The sequence below is a fragment of the Meriones unguiculatus genome, chromosome 3, assembly GCF_030254825.1.
Source record: "Meriones unguiculatus strain TT.TT164.6M chromosome 3, Bangor_MerUng_6.1, whole genome shotgun sequence".
Classification (NCBI taxonomy): domain Eukaryota; kingdom Metazoa; phylum Chordata; class Mammalia; order Rodentia; family Muridae; genus Meriones; species Meriones unguiculatus.
Window position 1 is genome coordinate 33,336,940 of NC_083351.1, and position 26,857 is coordinate 33,363,796.

Below are 26,857 nucleotides of genomic sequence, written 5' to 3' on the forward strand. Positions count from 1 at the left end.
TTTCTGCCTCAGCCTCCTGAGATTCTGATTACAAGCAGGTGATATAAACTCAGATTTTGGGGTTCTCCCCCCTCCTTTTTTTGTTGTGCTAGGAATTGAACCCAGGGTCTCATGCATACTAGGCACGAACTCTACCACTGTGCTGTTTCCTTAGTCCCTTCTTCGGAGTGTTTTTTTAGTTTTTTATGGTTTTTTGAGACATGGTTTCTCTTTGTAGCTTTGGCTATCCTGGACTTGCTCTGTAGACCAAGTTGGCCTTGAACTCACAGAGATCTGCCTGCCTCTGCCTCCCAGAGTCCTGGGATCATATGCATTTGCTACCATGCCCGGCTCAGAATGTTAAATTTGAAACTTTTTTGTGGGTATGGGGTATGGGTTATGTACACCTGTTATCTCAGCAGTAGGGACCCTGGAGCAGGAGTTCAAAGCCAACCTAGGCTGTAAGGGACCCATCCCCGCCCCACCCCCAGAAAAAAAAAATTTTTTTAAACATATAAATGATAGGATGTAACCAACTCCTGTCACCTATTTACCTAGCAAGTAAATAATCCCTAGTGATGGGATGTGTCTATATATTTTGTATATATAAAATTATCATACATAAAGGTAAAAGTAGTTGCTTAAGACCTAGTTTCTCATCTCAAAAGTATCTTTTGTCTTTTTTGTTTGTTTTAGTGTGTCAACAAATTTTTTTTTGGGGGGGCTGCAGGGATTGCTCAGTGGTTAAGATCACTGGCTGGGGTTGGAGAGAGGGCTCAGTGGTTAAAAGTACTGTCTGCTCTACCAGAGGTCCTGAGTTCAATTCCCAGCAACCACATGGCGGCTCAGAACCATCTATGATGTGATCTGATGCCCTCTTCTTGTATGTTGGTGCACTCGTTCATGAAATAAATAAATATATTTTAAAAAAATCACTGGCTGTTTTTCCATGGTTTAATTCGCAGCACCCACATGGCAGCTCACAACTGTCTGTAACAATAACTAGTTCCAGGGGATCTGACACGCCCACATGTACATCAATATAGACAAAACACCAAGGCACATAAAATAAAATCAATTAAAAAATAATTTTACTTGTATGATTTGAAACAGTAGTTCTGGTTAGTCTGGAACTTGCTTTGTAGACTAGACTGCACTAGGTTCAAATTCACAAGGGATCTGATTTTCAGGGCCTCCTGAGTGCTAGGATCAAAGTCATGCTTCTGGCTTAAAGATGTATTTTTTTTTGTTTTTGTTTTGCTTTTGTGTTTTTGAAGCAGGGTCTCATATAGCTTTGGCTGTCAGACTCACTGTGTAGATGAGGCTGGCCTCGAACTCACAGAGATCCACCTGTCTCTGCCTCTGAAGAGCTGGGATTAAAGGCATATTCCTCTATGCCCAGCCTAAAGATTTATGTGTCTGGGTGTTTTGTGTGAATGTATATAAAGCAGGCTGCATGTGTGCCTGGTACCCTCAGAAGCCTGAGGACACTTGACATGGATTTCTAGCCACCGCTAGGATGAGCAGATGACTGCTCACACAAAACATTTTAAAAAGGAAGCCAGCAGGAGAGCATTGGAGGTTTACAGTATTTGCCTCTGCTCCTGACAACTGGAGTCTGAGTCCTGGAACCCACATGGTAGAAGAAAACTGACCCCCAAAAGTAGTCCTCTGACCCCTTTACACGTTCTGTGGCACATGCATGTAGTCCCCTACTCCCCTATTCCTCCTCTGCCTGGTGACACACAAACACTTTTTCACACACATTTTTTAAAGACGGAGTGAAATTGGGTATGGTGGCATATTCCTTACCTTCCAACTAGTAATTCTGCCTGCCTTCCTTAACTAGGGTTATCTCAGCTATTTAGGAGACTAAGGGATGAAAATCATTTGAACCAAGGAGATTTTTTGTTTATTTTTTTTCCAAGACAGGGTTTCTCTGTGTAGCCTTGGCTGTTCTGGACTCACTTTGTAGACCAGGCTGTCCTCACACTCACAGAGATCCACCTGCCTCTGCCTCCCTGAGTGCTAGATTATAGGTGTGAGCCACTGTGCCCAGCTTGAACCAAGAAGTTTAATAGTTGGGCAACATAAACTTACCTAAAAGAAAATTTTGTTTTTACGAGAAAGGCTTTCTCTGTGTAACCTTGGCTATCATGGACTTGCTTTGTAGACCAGGCTGGCCTCAAACTCACAGAGATCCACCTACTTCTGCCTCCCTGAGTGCTAGGATTACAGATGTGTGTCACCAGGCCCTGCTTAAAAGAAAATTAAAGAAAGAAAAAGAGAAAGGAAACGGGTGTGGTGGCACATGCCCTTAATCCCAGAATTTGGGAGGCAGAAGCAGGCAAGTTTGAGGTCAGCCTTGTCCACAGAGCTAGTTTCAGGACAACCAGGGCTTCATAGAAAAAACTATCTTAAACAACAACCAACAAAAAAAAAAAACAGCCACATACAACGAAAGAAAAATAATCTGGAGAGAAAGTGAATGAAAATTAGTGCCTTGTACTTAAATTAGGAGACTGATAAACTAGAGAGACTGTGGAAAGCACAGATGAACATTATGGCAGACCTTTGCTAGGTGCACGCCTTTAACCTCAACACTTGGAAAGCAGATGCAGTGAGTTTGAGGACAGCCTGGTCTACCTAGCAAGCTCCAGGCCAGCTAGGACTACAGAGTGAGACACTGTCTCAAAAAATTTTTTTCAACATCTTAATAAAATTTCAAATGTTCAGCAAAGCTGAAACTTTATAGTGTACTTCCCTATATTATCACTTAGATTTTAGAATTATTAAACTATTATAATTGTGTTATATGAAAAAGGGAAATATCCAGAGTTTTACTTAGAGGATGCTTGAGTCTTGCAAAATTCTAAACTGCAAATGAAAATGCTGAAGCTAGGCAAAAACTACTGGATAGCTACAAACGAACAGTTCCTACACTTAACAGGATGGAAACATTTTGAGTTGTAACCAAGTCTTGTGAGCTCTTGATGAACTTTATGGTGTGACTCAAAGTTCCAAGAAATCAAACCAAAACCATGGCCATGTTAAAGATTCTACAAGGTTAATAGACTGATTAGGACTGTGATTGTGAAGAGCTGTAATGTAATGTTGCCCGTCTAGAGACAGATGACCTTGGTCCACCTTTAGTGCCTACTTCTGTACCTGACCTAACATTCTAACATTCATGGGACTACATGTAGACCCTTTTGGGAAGTCTTCATAGACCACTAGCTTCCTCCACCAATCCAGAAGGTGAAAAGGTCATCACAGCACATCCGAAACCCATAGATGCCTCTGCTGTGCTGTAACCTCTACCTGGCAGTTTTCACCAGTTCTTTAAAGGACTCAACACTGATCTAAGAAACCAGACATGGTGGCTCATGTCTGTAACCCCAGCACATGGAAGGTGAAAGAGGATCATAAGTTCAGCCTGAATGAACTACATGAGCTTGCAACGCGGCTCAGTGGGTAGAGGCCTGACGACCGGAGCTCAGTCCCCAGATCCCCACAGGCATGGTGAAACCCACTCTGAAGAGTTTCCTTCTGTCTGCTACACATGTGGCACGTGTGCGCTTGCATTCACCTAAAAATGTCAACCAGTCTGGCCTCAAACTCACCTGCTTCTGCCTTTGTCTCTACAATGCTGGAATTAAAAGTGTGCACCACCATGGCAGACATTTCTTTGTCAATTATTTCAGTTTGTACTTTGGTCTGTACACAATCCAGGTGCCTGCAGAGGTGTGCATATAAATCACACACAAAGGACTGATCAGGGTCTCTAGAGCAGGGTTTACAACAGGTTTTTGATCTGCTTGATGTAGGTTCTGGGAGTGAACGCAGTCCTCTGTAAAGAGCAGTCTGAATTCTTTTTTTTTTTTTTTTTTTTTGACCCAGGTTTCTCTGTGTATCCTTGTCTGTCCTGGACTCCCTTTGTAGACCAGGCTGGCCTTGAACTCTGGCCTGCCTCTTACCTCCCTGGGTACTGGGATTAAAGGCCTGAGCCACCATGTTTGCAGTCTTTTTTTTTTTCCTAAGATTTATTATGTATACAGTATTCTGCCTGCGTGTATGCATACATGCAAGAGGACACCAGGCCTCATTATAGGTGGTTTTGAGCCACCATGTGGTTGCCGGGAATTAAACTCAGGACCTTCAGGAGAACAGACAGTGTTCTTAACTTCTGAGCCCCTCAGTTTGCTTTCTTAATTGCTGAGACATCTCTATAGTCTACGATATTTTGAGTTGGATAATTCTTAGCAGTATCCTAGATACTGGAAACACATGAAGTTGTAGCAATCCAAAATATCTTCAGATTTTACCAGATGTCCAGAGGGATAGACAAAATCACTTCTGTTTAAGAACGACTGCTTGAAGGATGCTGGTGTCGCATGGCTTTAATCCCCGTGCTCGGAAGGCAGAGGCAGGAGGATCTACAAAGTGAGCTCTAGGACAGAGAAACTGTCTCAGGGATGGGGGTGACAGCAACGACAGATGGACTTTGGTTGGGTGTGGTGGTAGATGTTGTAATCCGATTTCTAAGCAGGAGGATCAAAGATTTGTGGCCAAGCCAGGCTACAAAGCAAGATCATGCCTCAAAAACCATAATAGGGCTGCCAGATAAACTACTAACACCAAGCTCAGTGAAGGACCCTGTCTCACAGAGCACGACAGAAGAGGGCACCAAATGTCCTCCTCTAGCCTTTGGAATGCACATAGGAAATAAGAAAACCAATCCAATCCGGGCATGGTGACACACGCCTTTAATCCCAGCATTCAGGAAGCAGAGACTGGTGCATCTCTGTGGGTTTGAGGTCACCCTGGTCTACAAAGTGAGTCCAGGACAGCCAGGGCTCTTGTTACACAGAGAAACCCTGTCTCGAAAACAACAACAAAAACAAAAAAGAAATACTGATTCAGTATGAAATGGTCCTCACTTGTTCATGGGCTTGTCAATCCCCCTCCATTCATGCTCCTGTAAGTAACCCAACTAAACCATTGGCTCACCAAACTTGACTTGTGTAGAATTATTTTGGTCTTTCATTGGTGCCCTATCTCAAGTAAAGAGATGCTTATTCATCTCTCCCTAAGAAAAGCCTCACAACACATGTCCCATTTTCTTTTTGAGGTAGTGACTGTGAAACACTTGGAAGATTGCATATTCAGTGACCCATTACTTTACAAATAACCCACAGTATATACAAGAGATGGTTAAATCAGTGAGTTTTAATGTAACTGGGCATGGAAATATACCCAGTTAGAATTCAGAATCTTCTAACTCTGTCACTAATCTTTCAGGGAACTGTTATTTGTCAAGTTTGGGTGTAATATCAAAGAAGAATATTTAGTTGTTGATAATACCTCAACAGATTGAAGAAGCAGATGTGATACTCTGTCCCCACAAAGTAATTTAGCAGAAATTTGTTTATTTTATTTTTAAGTGTGTATTAGGGCATGTGAGTGTAGTGCCTAGCAAGGCCAGGTGAGCATGTCTCTTCACCTAGAACTAGAGTTATACCACCCTATGTGGGTGTTGGGGGCTGAAATCAGTTCCTCTGCAGGAACAATAAGCTCTCCTAACTGATGAGGCACTTCTCCATCCCTTTTGATGAGGTGCTGGAATCTGAACCCAGGTGTCATGATTGCATAGTAAGCAGTTTACTGAGCCACCTGCTATTTTACTGGGTCTCCGTAAAACAAAACGAAAAGTAAAACAAAAGCTGGGCAGTGGTGGCACACATTTTTAGTCCCAGCCTTCAGGAGGTAGAGGGCAGGCAAATCTCTGAATTTGAGGTCAGCCTGGTCTACAAAGTAAGTTCCAGGATGGCCAGGGCTACACAGAGAAACCCTGTCTTGTAAAAGACCAAATGAACAAGTGAGTGAATGAATAAACAAATAATACAATGACAAAATTTTCCCAGCCTCTAGCCCATCACACCTGAGTAGACAGACTTTGGAGGGCTTTCAATACTTCAGAGTATGAAGGGGATGACTATAGCTCAGCAATAAACTACAAGGTCTTAGATTATATCACTAGCACTGTAAAACTATAACCAAAAGATCCTGAAACCATGAGAATGATTGATTCGGTTTAACCCTTCCTCTTTTGCTTTCCCATTTAGTTCTTAAATTTAAAAAAATTGGTGGTGGGAGGGGAGAGCATGCCATGGCTTTCCTGTGGAGGTCAGAGGACAATTTGGGGAGTTAGTTCTCTTCTTCTATCATGTGGTTCCTGGAAGTGCTTTTACACACTGAGCCATTTTACAAGGCCCACATCCCCACTCTTTGAGCATTCGGGAGGCTGAGGCAGGAGGATTGTTGGGAGTTGAAGCCAGCCTGACTACAAATTAAGTTTCAGGCCAGCCTGAGTTACATAAATAAATCCTGTTGTAAAATAAGTACAAATAATAACTCTTAACAGTCTATTGAGGTAAGACATGTTTGGAAAAATAAGCAAATGAAGATTGCTAACAATTTGTTCATTGTAGAGCCAGCATACACCTCTGGTTTATTTTATATTGACTAGACTATTTTACATCTTTTTGTTTTTTTCTTTCAAAAGATTTACCTGTCTGAGTGTTTCGCTTGCATGTATGCAGTATGTATGTATACCATGTGAGTATCTGGTATCTGCAGATGTTAGAAGGCATCACATTTCCTAGAACTGAAATTACAGATGGTTGTGAGCCTGAGAACTGAACCTTTGCTAGAGCAACAAGTGCTCTTAGCCACTAAATCATCTCTCCAGCCCATATTTTATGTATCTGTAGGAATGAAATGAGCTTGTACCAAGCTGATGGCAATATAATTATATTTATCTATGGTGATGTTAATGATTTCTGCCCAGTAAAGTTGGAATTGATTTTCCTATAGTAGCAAAGACCATTCTAAACTTTATAGGTTTTGTTGTTGTTGTTGTTGTTGGTATGTTATTGGTATGAGGGATCTTAGCGCATGCATGCTCCTGAGCTATACATTATACTTTAATTCTCAGGATATTACACTTCTGCAACTAGTAGCAAAGTCATTTCAGCGTTCTTCTGATTACATTAAAAGAAAAAAACCGAAACAGTGTTTCACTATATAGTCCTGGCTGGCCTTGAACTCTATGGTTCTCCATAGACCATAGACCAACTAACTCAAAGACATTCACTCGCCTCAGTCTCAGGAATGCTGGATTAAAGACATGAGCCATCGTGGCCTCATTTGGTTAGCTAAAATTCTGAAACTCAAATGCTCATTTAAACAAGACTTACTTTATTTTCAGTACTTTATTTTCATATGCCACTATGCCCGGCCAGACGATCAATTCTAAAAATACTGATCACTCCTTTCTCTCCCTGGAATCCTCAATGGTGGAGTCAAACTTGGAGCCTCAAGGGGAAAAAAAAAATAGATACATAGTTTTGAAAAGGAACATACAAAGAACAGATCTTGAAACGGAAGCTTCTACGGCTCCCCTGAAATTCTGCTTCTGTACACAGTCTAATTTCGCTCTACCTTGGTGTCTTTCTCCATGCAGTCTGAGCCCAGAAGGCTTTTCCTGCCTGTCCTGGGAGCCTCTTAGATTCACAGCCCTCGCTTCGGGTTCTCCCTGAGGGGCCGGGCTGTGAGCCCCGAGACCTTGGAGAGCCGCAAGCCTAGCTCCTCCCTTTTGCCGCTGTTACTCTAAGCAGCGCGCAGTCCGACCCGGAACTCGCGGGAGCGCAGCTGCGGTTCCGGCCGGAGTTATTTGGCGTTGCCCGCTGACATGGCTGCGCCCGTATTAAGGGGTGTTCGGAAGCTGCTGAAACTTGCGGACTTCAGGCCGGTCCCGCGGCGACACCGGTATAAGAAGAAATGGGTAAGGTCTGGCGGGGGGCATTCGAGGAACAGTCCAGCCCTTGTGTTCTCTGCCATTCACAGCTGCACTCGGGACGCCCACTCCAGGGACCGTAACCTTCTCCCAGCTGTTGTCACACCTCTGCCTCCTCTTCCTGTTACATAAGCAGCCTCCTGACCCCGCCCCTCTTTGTTAAGTCATCACTTGCCCCTTCATTCGGTGATGTCATGTCGCCTCGTGTTCCTTTTACTTGCTTAACTTTATCTTGCCCTTCCCACCCTTTCTTTCTCCTTTTCTTTCCTCCCTCTTTCCCTAACCCCTCCCGTCCCATGACCTCTTCCCCTCCTTTCTTCCTTGAGCTTTCAGCCCCTGCACCCTCACCCCTAGCAAAAGGTCCTAACAACTACCCCTCCCCTTCTGGGTCTCCTTCGTCCTGCCGGAAAGAATCTAGCCCTGTTTTCGCTCACGAGGTTCCTTTGGCACCCAGGAAAGAGTTGAACGACCACCTTTCCTGTACTGCTGGCCTTTCTCCAAATGCAGGCAAAAGGTTTACCAACCCTCCTTACTCTAGAGAGCCTTTCTCTTGCCTCACCGTTCCCTCTCCTTGCTTACCCCGACGGATTCCCTCCCCACCACCTCAGCCCATACTGTCCTCCCCCCCACCTCCACAGGGGAGATGTTCTTTTGAACCCTTTTCTCCACTCCTAGGAAGGCTGTACAGCCAAGAGCCGGTTAGTTCATCCCCTAGTTTTGACCAATTCAGCCTTCAGGGGTCACCCGCTTCTCATCAGCGGAACCATTATTGCAACTTGATCGGTTCCCCAAGACCTCAGCGGCCATGTCCTCCAACTCCATACCCTTGTTACAGTAGTCCAGTGACTTCCCCACCTCTCATTCATCAGCCCCCCAGAAACAGCCCAGTAACCTCCCCTCAACTCACTCATATATCCTTGGAGACTTGTCCTGTGCTTGCCAGTTCCCTTATGCCAGTGTCCCAGGGAAGTTACGCCGTAATTTCACCTCTTCTTACCCACAAGCCCCTGATAACTGGCCTTAAAATTTCACCTCCCCTTGCTTACCGACCTGTGGAATCTAGATTGCAAACCTCTACATCCATTTCTCACAGAACTGGTCCCATGATCTCCCACTGGTCCTCGGAGAGAAGTTACAATGATCCTCTTCTTTCTCAACCCGCTGGCAACCCTTACCACGGCCACCCTAAGCCTCCAGACTCTTGTGAACCTAAACCACAGCTTGGTGTGTCTGGTGGGGAAAATGGTTGTGGCCCTCCACTTTCTTCTCAGGCAGGCATGTCTAGCTCTCCAATCGCGCCCCAACAGGGTACTTTTCATTATTCTCATCTTTGCCCAGAGTCCCAGATAGCTGCTTCTAGGGGTCCATACTGTGTTATCAACCTCCCGCCTGAGAGTGCTGGTTCTCTTGGCTCACCTCAGCCTCAGAGTCTCCACAAGTCCTTTCTGTCGTGGGAGGCTGCGGGCAGCTCTTACCTCTTGGTAACCCCGGGTGCTGTAATTTCTGGTCCTCCCTGCCCCACGGAACCACCTCTTGCTCAGTGTCCTTACCCTTCCCTCTATTTCCCACCTCCCCTGGGCAGCCAGTTTTTAGCTCCACCTCCGTCACCCAGAGGTTATAGTGAAATCCCTGTCCCTACCCCAGTCCCGCCTCAAGTGAAGTCCCCCAAGTCTACAGAATCACGACGTGTTCCCTACAGGTGTCGCTCCCTGGGCAACACACTCCACCACCCTTCTTTTGACCATCCTAAGTCCCAGAAGAGCAACACCTCTCCCCAGCCTATCTCCCAGTCCTTTGGCCTCTCTAGTCCTCTTGTGGAGCCATCCATCACAACTGCTTCAAGTCCCTGCCCAAAAGAACTTCCCCAAGAGACTGCTGTGGGCCTGCAGATCCTCAAAGCTGTTGCCCCTGCTTGCTATCCCCACTGCCTGCCTTGCAATTCTCTCTTGCCTACTAGATATTCCAAGAGTACTCCTCGCAGACCTCCTCCAGTGTCCCCCTGCAATACCCATATGTACTCCGTGATTCCCCCCACCACCCACTCATTCCCACTCTCCAGTCTCCTAAATCACTCTACAGCTCTCCCTCAGTGTCCTACCCCACCCGTGGTGCCTCCCTGTGGCACTTACTCTGCCCCCAGGGGTCCACCACCAACCCCCAGCAAGCCTGCGGTGCCTCCTTGTTCCACCCACATCTATTCTTTTATCCCTCTGAGAACACCCTTTGACCCCCGATGTTTACCTGTTGTCCATCGAGCTCGGCTTTGCCCCAATACTATTCCCTGTGGTTTTCATACCTATGCTGTGGCTTCTCCAGTCCCACACAAAGATCCTCCCCAGATTCCCTATGGCTTTTCTTTGCCCTCATCCAAGACATCCACCTGTAGCATTACTGCAAGCTGTAGTTCAACCATTATTATTAGTGAATGTGGTAGAAGCGAGAGCCAGTGTACCCAACAAAAAAGTCAGAATAAGAGTTTGCTTCGTAGTAAAAGCAAGAGTCCCCAAAGGAGGGGTACCCGCCAGAGTAGGAGTCAGAGCCGGAGCCTGAGCCGGAGCGGGAGCCGGAGCCGGAGCGGAAGCCGGAGCGGAAGCCGGAGCGGAAGCCTGAGTCAGAGGAGCCGAAGCCGGAGCCTGAGCAAAAGCCGAAGCCGGAGCAAAAGCCGAAGCCGGAGCAAAAGCCGGAGCCGGAGTAGTAGTCCTCTCCAAAGCCTTACTCAGGAACCCGGTGAGAATACCTCCCCGATCATCAAGGAGGCCCAGAGTGAGAAAGGTCACCATAACAGAGGTCGGAAGAAAAGCAAGAGTCCTAAAGGTGGTAAAAATCAGAGCCGGAGCAAGAGTCCCCAGCATAAGAAACGTCATGGTCGGAGCAAGAGTCCCCACAAGAAGAAAAAATGACCAGAACACAAGTTCTGACCGAAACAAAAACCTAGACTAGGGCAGAAGTTGCAGTAACAAGACTGCCACAATAGTATCTCAGTTGTTGCAGCCAGGACCGACTTGTGGAATTCTCTTCTGAAGTCTTCAGTTCTTTAATAATCTCAGTCCTTCACTGCCAGCCCAGAGCAGTCATCCTATGTCTGCTTTAATCCCTACCTTGTGATTTTGTGAACTGTCTCTTTCCGCCTTCCTGGGGTCTGGGAAATCTCCAATCTCTGTGGTTCTGTGCATTGTGCTGCCTAGTCACAGCATCATCTTAGGTAAGTGACTCTCGTGCTCCCTCAGATGTGAAAGGTGGTGGTGTTGATATCTTGTATCCTGTTGAGCACTGCTGCTGTAGAGCTCTCTTAACGAGTTTTTGAAAGCAGGGTTATAAAGAAGAAAAGTGTTGTGCGTGGTGGCGCACACCTTTGATCCCAGCTCTAGGGAGGCAGAGGTGGGCAGATCTCTGAGTTAGAGGCCAGCCTGGTCTGTAAAGAGAGTTCCAGCACAGCCAGGGCAACACAGAAACCCTGTCTTGAAAAAAGCTGTAAGCCTCAAGTTTCCCCAGGGCCTTCACAGTTTTTTTCAGGAGTTCTCCCTGGAATCCGATAAGCCCCCTCCCTCCTTTGCAGTGCTATCAAATCTAGGGCATTGCTTGTGCTAGGCCTTCAACCTCCAGCCCCTCTTTTATTTTTTGAGACTCTTCTTTGTGTTTTGTGTGTGTGTTTGTGTTTGAGATAGACTCTCATGTATCCCAATTTGTCTTGAGCTCTAGGTAGCCAAGAATGACTCTTCTAACGCCTAGGTGGTAGGATTATAGGAGACTTTTTTAAAATGACATTTATTTATTGTTAAGGGTATGGATGTGCGCACATATGTGCTGTGGTACACCTGGCGAGGTCAGACAACTTAGGGGAGTCAGTTCTTCTACCCTGTAAAGACCAAACTCAAGTAGTCAGGCTTGATGTCGAGACCTTTCCCCATTTAGCCACCTCACTAGGAGCCTCTTGATGTGTAACCCATCTCAGATTTGCTTTTGTAGCCCCAAGGCTAGCTTTGAACTCTAGATCCTCCTGCCACGGCCTGCTGAGTGCGGGGATTACAAGTGTTCACCACTGTGCCTAGCATTGACTGTGTCGCTTCCCAATCCAGCGATACGAAGGCTAGCTCTTCACTCTCTCCCAGTTCCTCCTTTGGCAGGCAGAGGCAGGATGCAAAGATAGGAGAGAATACTGAGTGGATTTGAATTTGCCCTGGGGCTCTGCAGTATTTGTAGATATGCTGTTTAGTTTTATGTCAACCTCACACAAGCTGGAGTTATGTGAAAGGAGGGAACCTCAAGTGAGAAAATGCCTCCTTAAGTGTTTTTACGAACAGTGAAGAAAATCCCAACTGTTCTAGTTTACCAACATGGATTCAGGAGCCAGATGCTGGGGTGAAAACCAGCTAGCTCAGAGAGGCAGGGAAAGCACCCAGCTGACCTTCCTTCTCAGCTCAGGTCTGGATGGAAAAACCCAAAAGGCTCACTAGCTCAACTGACAGCCCAGGAGGAAAAGGCCAAAAAACCCAAGGCCCAAAAAGCCAGGGAGCTGAGGAGCTGTGGAGCTGAAGCCTAAGCTAAAGCCAGAGCTTGAGCTAATAGCCCCTTTTCTACTTCTCCATGCTGTCTTAAATACCCCTCAACTCAAAATCCCTCCTACTCTTTAATTTTTGTCAGCTAGTTTCTAGCTCTGCCTCTTGACCTAGGTTAGCTTTATTAGATCCAGTATACAGAGAGCTCTTGGATTAGAGGTGTATATTAGGACTCAGTCAAACCAAACTAAACTAAACAGGGTTTTACAGTTCACAAGGTTCACAGTGGGATCAAATATCCTGCAACACATAAGATCCAGCTGTAAGGCATTTTCTTAATTAGTGATTGATGGGAGGGGGGCCCAGCCCATTGTACATGGTGAGTGCTGGGCTGTTGGTCCTGGGTTCTATAGGAAAGCAGGCCTTGCAAGACAGCAAGCAGCACCCATCCACAGGCTCTGTGTCAGCTCCTGCAGTTCCTGCCCTGTTTGAATTCCTGCCTTGGCTTCTCTCAGTGGTGGAAGTCACCTGCAAGTGTAGGCTGAAACAAAGCCCTTCCTCCTCAGTTGCTTGGGTTGTGGTGTTTCTAAGTCAGACGATGAGAGAGAGTCTAGACTGCGAAGATTAATATGCTTGCTCTTTCTCCTTTAGGCTACCACAGAACCACACTTCCCCGCCAGTCGTCTTGCTCTGCAAAATTTTGACATGACTTACAGTGTACAATTTGGGGATCTCTGGCCATCAATCCGCGTCAGTCTTCTCTCAGAGCAGAAGTACGGTGCACTGGTCAATAATTTTGCTGCTTGGGATAGTGTGAGTGCTAAGCTGAAGGAGCTGAGTGCCAAAGACTTTGTGAATGAAGCCTTCTCTCACCGGGAGCTGGAGCCTGAGAGCGGCCTCTCTCCAACTCAGTCCCTGGATTGCAGCCCAAACCTTCGATGCTTCACCTTTTCCAGAGGGGATGTCAGCCGCTTCCCTCCTGCCAGGTAGGACCTGGAACCTTGAGGGTCATCCTGAGTGCTTGCTATAGGTGGGCATGAAGAGCTCAGCTCCTGCCCTCTGTAATACGGATCAGGATTGTTGGTGTTTCTGGTGTGTTTATAGAGAGATGAGGTGCTCTCTTCGTGCCGAGCATGCACTATCTCCTTTGCCAACACCCTGGTAGAAACAGTATCTGCCCTCTTTTGTATTTGAGGTGCAAAGAATAACTGGGGCCTGGCTCTCAGGAGCTGAGGGAGCAGTTTATGAAGCAGTTAAGCTTCATGAATTTAGGAGTAGCCTGATAATATCGGTGACGTTTTGTGTGTGTGTTATATATATATATATATATTTAAGGACTCTTGCTTTTAGCAGATTCCCAAAACAGTGAACCAGACAGCTTAAGGAGGAGAGAGGGAAGAGACACCATGAGGCTTTTATGAGCTGTGTGGGCTTGTATGTTTGCAGTTCTGTGCTTTCTCACATTTCTTGGTCCTCTTGTTAATATATATATATTTTTAAGATTTATTACTTTTATAGTGTATGTGTGTCTGCCTTCCAGAAGAGGACACCAGATCTCACTATATATGGTTGTGAGCCACCAAGTGGTTGCTGGGAATTGAACTCAGGACCATTGAAAGAACAACCAGTGCTCTTAAGCTCTGAGCTCTGGAGAAGGTTGTGAGCTGCCATGTGTTTGGTAGGAGCTGAGCTGGATTCTCTGGAAGAGCAGCTGAGACATCTCTCCAGCTCTTCTCATTAATTCTTAAAGAAGCTTTGAGTTTTATGCTTTTGTACCTTATTCATTCTTTTCTCTTCTGCCTAGAATGTTCTTCCCTTTATTTATTTTTGCCTAATGAAAGCCTCTGATTTCTTCATCAGGCCCAATTCAGGTAGTTCCAATGTGAACATGCGAACAATTGATGACCCTTCTTTTTGAATCAGTGAAGTACTTTGTATATTAATGTATAACCCAATAAACTTGAGTTTCTGCTGTGTACTAAGTACTCTTTAAGGTTTTAGGAATAGTATGGGGAACAAAGTAGGCAGAATCTTTGCCCTTTCAGAGCCACATTCTAATATGGGAAAATAAAGGAAACATACACACACACAAACACACAAAGAGAGGAACAATTGCTTTAAAAAAAATTATTGAGCTGGGCATGGTAATTCTAGCCCTTGGGAGGCAGTGGCTGGAGGATCTCTGTGAGTTTGAGGCCAGCCTGGTCTACAAAGTGAGTTTCAAGACAGCCGGGGCTACATAGAGAAACCTTGTCTTGAAAAACCAAAAATAAAGAGGTACAAAGTGGTAGAAAGAAAAGGCTGTTGTTTAGACAGACTAATCCGGGAGTGGCTTTGTAGAGGCCAGCTTGAGGCAATGCCTTCTAGAAGTACGGATGCACATTAGGGATATTTAAATGAAGAGTGTTACAACAGAAGGCACTGCAATTGAAAGGCCTGAGGTGTATGTGTGACTCGGTGAAGGAATTGCTAAGGTGGGGCTAATATGGAGTAAACTGATTTACTTTGAGAAGGACTGCTGAGGGGTGGGGGATGTAGCTTAATTGGTAGAATGCTTACCAAGGAAGCACAGAACCCTGGGTTTTATCCACATTGCATAAGCCAGGTGTGGTGGCACAAACCTGTAATTCCACAGTTTATTGGTGGAGGATTTGAAGTTCAGTGTCATTCTCATCTTCATACCAAGCTTGAGCTGGGCCTGGGCTACATGAGACCTTGATCTTAGTTAGTTTGTTTTTTTTTTTTTTTTTTTTTTTTTTTTTTTTTTAATCACTGTGGATATTATATAGATAGATGAAGGAATGAGCACTGTGGATACTGTATAGACGAATGAGGGAGTGTCTGAGAAATCATTTTACTCAGTGGAGCTCACTGGCCTTAAAGGGCTCCCGGTAGGTGTGATGGTCTTCTCTCTTCCAGACTTGGCAGCCTGGGTGTCATGGACTACTACCTGATGGATGCTGCCTCCTTGCTCCCTGTCCTGGCTCTCGGTCTGCAGCGCGGAGACACTGTGCTCGACCTGTGTGCAGCTCCTGGGGGGAAAACACTGGCATTGCTTCAGACAGGCTGTTGCCGTAAGTCAGTGGCATGGTGTCTTAGGCGGTGGGGGTCCCCACTTCACCTAGTCAGGGCACCCTGAATTTGGTAAGTTTGGTCCCAGGGGCAGAAGGGTAATAATATCTAAGTTTATTGTCAGTTGGTCAAGAAAAATGGCTGATGAACGCTTCTGCAGGCAGATTAAATCTCTGATAAATTCATCACATGGTCCTCTTACCCTTTTGCATTTGCTAATTTGTCTCTAAGGTAAAGTCTCATTTTTTTGTACTGACAACCCCTATTTTCAGCTTTATATGCCTCTCTTGAGTTTTTTATGCTTCCAGCACACCTGCTATCTTTGCTCGTGTTACATTCTCTCTTTTGAGTCCCCCAGACATGTTATCTAAATCCTTTTAGCTTTCAAGCCTTAGCACATGCGTGCTACCTCCAGGAAGTATTCCTCATTGCTGCTGCTGGCTTGCTCAGGATGACTCCTCTTCCTGTGCACCCAGGCCCTGAGCATCACCTGTCAGCACACTGATGCTATTACCCTTTCCCCAGAGCTTTAATGGATATGTGTCTTCTTCCTCAAGATTGTGAATCCCGTGCTGAGTGGTGGTGCACGCCTTTAGTCCCAGCACTCAGGAGGCAGAGGTAGGCAGGTCTCTGAGTTCGAGGCCAGCCTGGTCCACAGAGTGAATTCTGGGACATCCAGGGCTACACAGAGAAACCCTGTCTTTCTCTCTCTATATATATATAAATATATGTGTGTGTGTGTGTGTGTGTGTGTGTGAATTTCTTGGGAACAGGCTGAGGCCTCTTCATGTGTCTTGGAATCATAGGTAACCCTGGCATTCCTAAGTGCTCACTTTAGGAGTGAGCCTTGCCTTAAAGTAGAAGTTACCACAAGGGAATGTGATTTTCATATGTAAGCTTAGCCAGGCTTCTCCAGCCATGTGCTTGGGCCTTTCTTTTGGGGGTGAACCTTCTGTTCTTGTTACTCCAAAGCTGCCTTGCAATTTGAGTCAGCCTCTAGCCTCATGGTAGGCCCATGAGTGATTTGCTTAAAGCCTTAAAGTAGAAGTTATCACAAGGGAATGTGATTTTCATATCTGAGCTTAGCCGGGCTCTGGAAGTTCAAAAAGAAAAGAAAAAAGATGTTGGCACAAGTTTAACAAGGGAGTTAAGAGCAAGAGAACCACTCGTGGGTACTGTGATAAGCTGTGAGAATCCATCAGAGGAGAGAAGTGGGCAGGGCCAAGTGTTTCCAAGGTGTACTAAATTAGCACCTCTTCTTCATCCCAGACTGACTTCTTGACCCCAGAACATAGTTTGGGTCATAGAGTATCAGGGTAAGCATGGAACTTCAGATTTACTTTGGTAAAAATCTTACAAATGTCAGCCACAGAAATAAAACTAGAAGCCATCTTTGCTTTCTCATTTTGTTTCAACTTTTCTTCAGAACGGAGTGTCTGATTTTTTTTGTGTTGAATGCCCTCAAAAATTGGGATATTTCTTAAGGGGACACTAAACCTCTTCCTAGTAGCAATAGTTCTGTTACTGTTTGCCTCTGGGGTGTCACCTGTCATTTATCATTGAGCCTTTGTTTTTTGTTTCTTTTTTGTTTTGTTTTTGAGGCAGGGCTTCTCTGTGGGTAGCCCTGGCTGTCCTGGAACTTGCTCTGTAGATCAGGCTGGCCCCTGCCTCCCAAGGAATTAAAGGCATGCACCATCGCTACCTGGCACACATAGTTATGTATGTATGTATTTTTTTAGATGTAGGAGTGCTCTGTCTGCAAGTATAGCAGCATGCCAGAAGAGGGCATCAGATCCCTTTATAGGTGGTTGAGTTGCTGGGAATTGAATTTAGGACCTCTGGAAGAGCACCCAATGTTTTTAACCACAGCCATCTCACCAGCCCACTTGATTTTTTTTTTTTTTAAATCAAATGATGGGATCCCAATTTTTTAGTCCTGTCTTCAGGCTCTTGCTTGTACTCCCTCAGCCTTCCAGGTGATGGCATTACAGGCATGTGCCACCATGCCTGAACATCAATCTTTCAGGAACATTTTACATATTGTAGAACTAACATCAACCTGGTATTTCTTAAATTCATGTCTGTCAGAGAGAGGGTGTGGGTTGGAGAGGTGGTTCAGCAGGTATGAACTCTTGATTCCCCGAACCCACATCAGGCAGTTCACAATGGCCTGTAGCTTCAGCTCTGGGGATCTGATACCCTCTTCTCGCTTCCACAGGCATATACTTGCACAAATGTACATACACTTAAATATAAAGGAGAGAATGCAAGATGGTAAGGTATTAGGTTTGGTTTTATAGACAAGAAAACTAAATAACTTAAAGGAGAAATGTGTCTCTCATACGTGGGATGCTTGTCTGAAAAGCCTCCAATATCCAGGAAGTCAAGGGATGGGTATGGAGGCTCCACAGTCATCAAGAACTTAAGCTGTTTTTATTTTTGCACCTTGCTTTAGTTTGGGCATCATTCTTAGAATCAATCATGGTACAAGATAGCTGCTAGAACTTCAGCCAGCCCATTATGATTTGAGGTGGAAGGAAATGATTGTTAGCCTTTTAGACATGCTTTCCCAGAGACCCCACATGATATTTGTGTCTATAGTTCACTAGCCAAACCTAGTGACTTAGTCATACTTAGTTGTAAAAGAAAGCTAGGAGAGGTGTTCTCTTGGTGTACATTGTCCTCTGTTGATAAAGTTGGGGTTCTGCTATTTAAGAGTAAGATAATAGTAAATTCTGGGTGAATAACCTATAGTTTCTACCGAAGACCAAGAGAGACGTATTGTCCTGTTTTGTTTGTTTGTCAACAAGCTAGAGTCATCTGGGAAGAGGAACCTCAGTTGAGAAAAGGTCTCCATCCAAACTGCTTGTAGGCTGGAGAGGTGTCCCAGCAGTTCTAAAGTAACTGTTGATGTGGGAGGGCCCAGCCTCGCCCTGGGCAAGGTGGTCCAGGGGTACTGAAGCAAACAAACCGAGCAGGCAGGTAAGCAGAGCCTACATGGTCTCTGCTTCAGTTTCTGCCTCCAGCTTTCTGCTTTGACTTCCTGCTCTGACTTCCCTTCATGAGGGACCAGAAACTGTAAGCTGAAATAAACCCTTTCTTCTCAAGTTGCCTTTGGTCATGGTATTTATCACACCAGAAGAAACCTAACTTAGACGCAGATATTTCAAAGAGATTGGGTAGCTAGGCACAGTGACACACATGTGTATTTCCAGCTTCTCAGGTGGCTGAAACTGAATTGCTTGAGAAGTTTGAGGACAGTATAGGCACAATAACATTACCCTCTGTCAAAAGCAAACACCTGTAAATCAGCATGGCTAGTGTATGCTGTACACCTGTAAACACCTATAAACCTAGCGTTGAGGCAGAATGATCACAAATTCACAGCGAGTCTAGGCTACAGAATAAGACCCTGTCACAGAATAAAGGGACCGTTAGTGGGAGAGACCATATTTCTTTAGAAATACTCTTTCTTGATCTGCTTTGTCAAGTTACTTTTCCTTTCGGTAGATATTTGTTCTGTGGCCTCCGCTCCAGAGTGACTGATTTGGAGCCACATATGTAATAAATATCCCTGTCTCTGGGGTCTGTGTTTATTAGTTATACCTGAGAATTGGTTTCATTTCTATCAACACCTTTTGTTGGTGTGATATACTGTTGAGTCACAGCCTCTGAAGTCTCTTTATTTCCACAGGCAATCTAGCTGCCAACGATCTCTCCACTTCCCGAACAAGCAGACTACAGAAGGTCCTTCACAGTTATGTGCCTCAAGATATCAGGAAAGGGAATCAAGTTCGAGTCACCTCATGGGATGGCAGGAAGTGGGGAGAACTGGAGGGGGACACCTATGACAGGGTGAGTGATTTCTGCCTCTGTGTTCTGATCAATGGTCCCAGGGGTGGATCCAGCCCAGTTTTTTGAATGTGTGGGGCCTGTTTGGGGACCTAGACAGTTCTCCATGAGTGATTTGGAGAAAGAGCTATTTGCAGAGTTCTCAGTTCAGCTTAGATGATTTTTTACTATTTTCATTAGAAATAGTTGGCAGCAAAAATAATTTGAACCTAACTGAGTGTGGAAAAAGTTATTAGGCATACTTTATTTCTGAAGTCACTGGGTTGCTTGAAAGTCTTCACGAAGATGAGTGTGAATGAGAATGTTTTATTTATTTCTGAATATTAATATAACACAGAGTGCAAAATTCAGGAGTATCAGGTATCAGGTGAAAAGTAAAGCTTTCTTTTTAGACCTGTACACAGCCATCTACTTCCTCTTCCTGCGGATTAGGATTTTTATAGCCTTTATGTAATTTATATATGAAAATATAAGTTTGTTAGTTTCTTAATAGAAATGGCAGTATGTTCAGTTCGTTCTGACCTCTGTAGCTTTTTAATTAATCAATATATCCTCAGGTTCTTTCCTTTTTAGTTTTATGCTTTTAAAGTAAAATTTCTGGTTAATGGTTTCTATCAGTTGAAATTTTGACAGAGTTTGAGAAAACCTTTTTTTTTTTAGTTTTTCGAGACAGGGTTTCTCTGTGTAGCCTTGGCTGTCCTGGACTCACTTTGAAGATCAGGCTATCCTCAAACTCACAGAGATCCACCTGCCTCTGCCTCCCTGAGCACTATGATTAAAAGTGTGCACCACTATTGCCTGGCTGAAACTCTTAATATTTTAAAGTTATTTATTTCCTTTAAAAAAACCTTTTAGATTTATTTATTTCATTTTTATGTGTATGATTGTTTAACCTTCATATATGTGTGCACACCATATGTGTACACACGCGTGCCTGGTGCCCTCAGGGGTCAGAAGAGAAGGGGTCAGATTCTTTGAACTGGAATTACGGCAGTTGTGTACATCCCTGTGGATTCTGGGAGCTGAACCTGGGTCCTCTACAGAAGCAAGGAGGACTCTTAACCAGTGAACCATCTCACCAGCCCATCGTTGTTTTCTTTCAATTAGCATACTCTTGTAACCGTACATTTTTGCTACTTTGTGGGTTCCTTTTAATTCTAACATTTTCCATATCCTTTCTTCCATTTTCAACCCCCTAACACTGGATCAGAGAGAATGGGGTTGACTTTATCCTCAGAATACTTCCTGCTGATTAGGAACACTGAGTTTCTTGGGGCAAGTTTGGTCTTTAGGATATCTAACTCTCATTTCTTTGTGCACGACTGCTTAACATACATCAGCAGCCGACCACCAGCCAGCAACCCAGTCACTGGGGCTCTAGCGTTTATATACCCTCTGAAAAGTTCCCAGAATTCCAAAGGTCACACACTCACAGAAACTGTCTACAGCTGGCAAAACGAAAACATGTTTCCATAACATTTCTGTGTTTTTAAAAAAGATTTATTTACTGTGTATACAGTGTTCTGATTACGTGTATGTCTGCCCGTCAGAAGTGTGCACCAGATTTCATTATAGATGGTTTTGAGATATCATGTGCTTTCTGGGATTTGAACTCAGGACCTCTGGAAGAGCAGCCAGTGCTCTTAACCTCTGAACTATCTCTCCAGCCCATTTCTGTGTTTTTTTTTTAAAGAAACCAAAATTACAAGATTCTCACTACATACTGTAACGTCACTTGTTTAACGTGATTTATGACCACTATATGTTGTACAAATATATAAAATGGACAAAGAATATAGCTGGGCAGTGGTGGTATACACAGCTTTTAATCCCAGCACTCAGGAGGCAAAAGGAGGCAGATCTCTGAGTTTGAGGCCAGCCTGGTCTACTGAATGAATTCTAGGACAGCCAGGGATACACAGAGAAATTTTGTTTTGAAAAACCAAAATTTTAAAAAAGAAAATCTGTAGACTGCATGGCACATGGGTGAGACCTGGCATTTTGGGATCAGTCTCCTTGGACTGGAGTGCTGGCTTGGTGACCTGCTAGCCTGAAGGTTTTTGGGGGTTACTTACACCTTGACCTGTGTTTAAGGTTTTCAGCGCCCATCCCACAGGTGATGAGCTAAGAATGGCTTTGGATAGTGTCAGACTTCAGCAAGTGAACATTACCGTCCCTGTCACATTGCTCACCCTTCTCTGCTCACTGATCTCACCTATGCCTTGTGGAGCAATATAGAATGAGTTCCCTCTCGTTTGACAGTGCTTCAGGTGTTTGAAATAGCTCTGGTGTGTTGTGTGTGCTGTGTGCAAGGGAAGTGCTAAACACTCCATATGCAGAGGAGAGCGCTGCCTCAGACTCTTGGTGACTCCACTCTTTCTCAGCTGTATTTGCCCATCAAATACAACAAAGAGAGTCCAGCACTTTGCATGTTCACAGCAGGGCAGTCATCCTTCCCTTCCACAGTTTCCTCCCTCCCTCCCTCCCTCCCTCCCTCCCTCCCTCCCTCCCTCCCTCCCTTCCTGAGTTAAAGTTTTTTCTGAATAATAAAATGTTTAGTTGAGCCTCTTTCCCCCCATGTTGTTTTTCATGGGGAAATCATAGGCACACTGGAGACTGAGATTCAGCTAGCACACCATGCTGGCACATTGCCGGTTTCCACACATTGGACAATGCCTGCTGTCATATCCGGTGCTGAATAGCTCTGCTCTTTCCAGATGTTCCCTAGAGTGATACAACAGTACGACCCCTTTACCCTTTTGACTGGATGAGGCCAGCGGCTTTCACAGTTGACACTGATAAGCAATATCTAGAATATATTGGTACCAAAATAAAGGTATATTTGACACTGATTCCTGTGGTCTCTGAAAGCACATAGTTCTGTTGATATACACAAGGACTCAGGACTCCAGCATCCAGGAATGAAACTGCTGCTGTTCTCCTGAGACCAGCCACCTAGAGATTTGTGAGAATTTCCACCACTTTCTTCTCCCTGCCTTCTACCCCACTTTCTTTTTAGACAGGGTTTCATGTAGCCTAGGCTGGCCCCAAACTAGCTTATGTAGCAAGGAATGACCTTGAACTTTCCGTCCTCCTGCTTCTACCTCCTAATGCTAGGATTACAGGGCGTCAGCCTTGCCTTGTTTGTTTTTCTTACTCTGTGTGTACTGTGTTAGTTTACCAAAGAATATATTGAAAACTGGGTCTTTTTTGGTTTTGTTTGGTCTGTCTGTCTTTGTTTGTTTGTCTTGTTTTTTTGAGACGGGTTTCTCTGTGTAGTCCAGGCTATCCTGGAACTCACTTTGTAGACCAGGCTGGCCTTAAACTCAGAGATCTGCCTGCCTCTGTCTCCTGAGTGCGGGATTAAAAGTGTACACCACTATCCCCTGGTGAAAATAGGGTAATTTTTACTTTACTCTGTGTTTCTACTTTGCCAAAAATATCTTTCCAAAGATGATTTTACCTTTTTCAAACATGCATATAGGGATGTTTAAAATATTTGTTGTCTGTGTCAAGTGCCTAGTGTAGAAAAGACTGCTAGTAAATTGAGTGGCTTTGTAGTTCTCACTTTAAAATACTGGAGACCAGGTATGGCAGTGCACAATTGTAATCCCTGGGGAAGCTGAGGCAGGAGAATTAGTTCAAGGCCAGCCTTTGCTACAGTGTGTGTGTGTGTGTGTGTGTGTGTGTGTGTGTGTGTGTGTGAGAGAGAGAGAGAGAGAGAGCGGCCATAACTACGATCCTTCTAGAACTGGAAGTTACAGGTGAACCCTCTGACGGGATGTGAACTCAGCAGCAAGTACTCTTAACTCAGCCCCTCCTCTACTTTTTCTTTTTAAAACAGTGCTGGAGATTGAGCCTAGGGCCTTGCACTTCTGACATTGTTTTAAGATAATTTTGAATTCTGATTCAGTTTTATTATGTAACATGTAAATTGAGTGCTATATCAGATATAAATTGGATGTTTTCAGTAAATAGCCAAGGACAGAGCCTTAAAGTACTAAGACTTTTTTTTTCTAGGTTACTATTAGCTGTATAATTGCAATTACTTACATGCGGCTTCTGTTTTAAAACAGGGTCTCATGAAACCTAGGCTGGCCTCAGACTCACTGTGTAAGCTGAGGCTGGCTGCGGGTCCTGATTCTCCTGCTTCCACCTCTCAAGTGCTGGAATGCTAAGTGTGTACTACCATGCATAGATTTAATTTAATTTAATTTAAAATTTTTAAAAATATTTATTTATTTATTATGTATACAGTGTTCTGTCTGCATGTACACCTGCACCCCAGAAGAAGGCACCAGATGATTGTGAGCCACCAGGTGGTTGAACCCAGGACCTTTGGAAGGGCAGCCAGTGCTCTTAACCTCTGAGCCATCTCTCCAGGCCCCTAATTTTAATTTTTGACATGGGATCTTACTCTGTACCCCTGGCTGGCCTGGAAAGCTGTAGACTAGGTTACCTTCAAACTTGGAGGAGGCCTAAACTGATTTAAGTTAGAAGAGTGTACGAGGGGCTCTAACACTTTCTCTTTTGGCACTGTGGGCAGGTGTTGGTGGACGTGCCGTGCACCACAGACCGCCACTCCCTGCGTGAGGAAGAGAACAACATCTTTCAGCGGTCAAGGAAGAAGGAGCGGCAGATGTTGCCCATGCTGCAGGCGCAGCTTCTCGCGTGAGTGGCGTGGTCTCGGATCGCAGACTTTAGAGCCCAGTCACCTGAGATCTTGCCCGGGCCCTGGGAGCATGCCACGGCCATCACACAGAAGAGTCTTGGCTGGAGATTTGTGTGGGGGTGACAGGCTTCATGAGATGGTCCTTTCTAGAATAATAACTGTACTGCCTCACCGTTTTACCCTTAGTGCCAGTGACTTTCACACGTTTGAAAGTCAGAGGCTGTCAGCTGTATGGTCTAGCTTTTTGGGAAGTTGAGGTAGGATAGCTTGAGTCTAGGAGTCGCGTCTTCCTGGGTGCTAACGTGGGTAGCAGAGTGAGACCCTATCTGAGAGAAAGAGAGAAAGTGGCTGGAGAGATGGCTCAGCAGTTAAGAGTGCTGTTTGCTCTTGCAGAGGACCCAGGTTTGGTTCCCAGCACCTACACGGCTGGTCATAACCATCTGTAGTTCCATACAAGGGATCTGATGCCTCTTCTGACCTCCATGGGCTCTTACACGCATGTGGTACATAGCCATATAGTCAGGCACACACAGACACATGAAATAAGTAATTAGCTTTTTTTTTTTTTTTTTAAGGAAAGGAACTGTTACATTTATTTATTTATTTATTTATTTATTTATTTATTTATTTTTAAAGAGAAGCCAGGCATGGTGGCTCACACCTTTAATCCCAGCACTCAGGGAGGCAGAGGCAGGTGGTCACTGTGAGTTTGAGGCCAGCCTGGTCTGCAAAGCAAGTTCAGGACAGCCAAGGCTACCCAGAGAAATCCCGACTTGAAAAACCAAGACTAATTAGCTAAATGACCAAATAGATAGACAGATCAGTAGAAAGAAGGATAGATAGAATAGCTAGCTAGAATGAAGCCAGGCACGGCCCACGCCTTTAATCCCAGAACTTGGGAAGCGCATGCAGAAGCATCTCTGAGTTTGAGGCCAGTGTGGTCTAGATTATGAACTCCAAGTCAGCCTAGGCTACTCAGTGAAACCTCGGGAGGTGGGGGGTGGGGGTAAGAAATAAATAGAAAAAGGTAGAAGAGAAAGGAAGGAAAAAAAGAGGAGACGAAGGGGAGGGAGCTTAAGCGCCAGGGGTCTCTGACTGAGGAGAGAATTCAGTTGACAGGCAGCATCGGGGTTTAGTTCATACCCAGAATCAGGCTTCAAAGGATCTTTATTTTTTTAAGGTTTATTTTTTATTATTTTTAATTATGTGTATGCATGTATGTCTTTGTGTAGGTATGTGCATATGAGTGTAGGTGTCAAAGATCTTGAATCCCACTGGACTTGGAGTTATAGGAAATTTTGACATGGGTGCTGGCTACTGAACTTGGGCTCTCCACTGAGAGCAGCGTGTGTTCCTAACTGCTGAGCAGTCTCTCCAGGCCCATCAAAGGATTCCTGTAAGGAGGCTTTCTAGAGCTGGGTGTGGTGGTATGGGCTCAATCCTAGTACTTGAAAGGCTGAAGTAGGAGGGTGACAGCTTGGAGACTACTCTGTGCTATGCAACAGGGTCATGTCTCACAAAGTAGAAAGAAAAGCAAGAACTGAAAAGACAAGGTCCCCTCGAGGAAAGCTTGTCTTCTGCTACTCCGTCGTAGTGGACTGCCCTGCTCATGTTTTCAGCCCCAGGTTGCTCTCACACTTCTGAGAAGTGTATTAGTCATTGCTTCTTCTTCTTCTTGGTTTCAGGGCTGGACTCCTTGCCACCAAACCGGGAGGTCATGTTGTCTATTCCACTTGCTCGCTGTCACACTTACAGAATGAGTATGTGGTGCAAGGTGCCATTGAGCTTCTGGCTAATCAGTACAGCATCAATGTTCAAGTGGAAGACCTGTCTCACTTCCGGAAGCTTTTCTCGGACACATTCTTTTTCTTCCCATCCTGCCAGGTTGGGGAGCTGGTAATACCAAACCTCATGGCCAATTTTGGGCCTATGTACTTCTGCAAAATGCAAAGGCTGCCATAGTGTCGGCCTGTTCCCGAAGTAGGAAGACAGTGGCGGTCGGAGGAAGTGAAACTGAGACCAGCAAAAGAGATGCATCCTAAGGCGTGTCTCCATCCTGCTCGTTTTTGTAAAGAGGGTTATAAACGGGACTGCTGCCCAACTGTGGATTGTCAGCCGGTTTCTTTTATTTTTATTTTTATTATACTTTATTCACTTTGTATGTCAGCCGGTTTCTAACTCATACTCTCACTTCTGTCTTGTAGCTCTACCAAGGCTTCTATTTCATTAGAGATTTAGACACAATCAGTGAATAATCTCATGGTCCAAGCTGTAAACTTGGGAAGAAACATTTAGCCAGTAAAGTTGTTGAAGTGCTTTAAGGGAGGGCCTGTAGTTGGGCACATCACACCAGTCTGAGTTCCATTATGGTTCTGTGTGTCAGCTGACACCGCCAAACACTCTCTCCAGAGTGCCCAGCCCAGGCCTCCAGCCCTCCCACACTGCTGAGTTCCAGTTTATGAGCCCACAGGCCCACCAGCCTCCCCAAGTGTCTCCATATGGCACAGGATCTCATTTAAGGAATATGTAACTAAAACTGTTGGTAATCCTCTTACGTTGAGAAAGCTTTCCTAAGCTGAATGCTTCTGGCTTTCCTTCAGGTGTGGCTGCAAAAGCTGCTTCTGGTACATAGTGTTTTTGTATGTTTCTTTATTTCTTCACGTAACAGCAGGTGTTCTGTGAATTCCTGTGTGACAGCCTTGGAGCTGTTAGAGGTATGGTCGTGACTGGGAAATAATTGGATTTCCTCATCTTCAGAATGGCAGCCTACCTCCTTTCACTTTCCAAGCACCTAGGAATTTCCTGATATTTTAAATGTTTTTATTTCTAGTCTGTGGCCCAGCTCTAAATCTGTCAAAATTCTTACAGTGTAGCAGAGCTTAACCTCATACATAGTGTTTTGGGGTGACATTATATAACGTGCTGACT

General features: G+C 44.8%; 2 protein-coding genes across 3 annotated transcripts; both read left to right on the plus strand.

Moving 5' to 3' along the window:
- Positions 1 to 7,668: 7,668 nt before the first annotated feature.
- Positions 7,669 to 26,035, plus strand: Nsun4 (NOP2/Sun RNA methyltransferase 4). 2 transcript variants are annotated; one of them, XM_021660007.2, is made up of 6 exons: positions 7,669 to 7,825; positions 12,985 to 13,319; positions 15,253 to 15,407; positions 19,100 to 19,260; positions 23,804 to 23,928; positions 25,615 to 26,035. In XM_021660007.2, the coding sequence occupies exons 1-6, from the start codon at positions 7,733 to 7,735 to the stop codon at positions 25,889 to 25,891; spliced, it is 1,146 nt and encodes a 381-aa protein (XP_021515682.1). In that variant the 5' UTR covers positions 7,669 to 7,732; the 3' UTR covers positions 25,892 to 26,035. The 2 variants fall into 2 exon arrangements, with proteins under 2 accessions (XP_021515682.1, XP_021515683.1); XM_021660008.2 differs by lacking the exon at positions 7,669 to 7,825 and adding an exon at positions 10,905 to 11,039.
- Positions 7,839 to 10,737, plus strand: LOC110563059 (sperm head and tail associated protein-like). The gene has a single exon (XM_060379804.1). The coding sequence runs from the start codon at positions 8,032 to 8,034 to the stop codon at positions 10,735 to 10,737; it is 2,706 nt and encodes a 901-aa protein (XP_060235787.1). The 5' UTR covers positions 7,839 to 8,031.
- Positions 26,036 to 26,857: the final 822 nt, after the last annotated feature.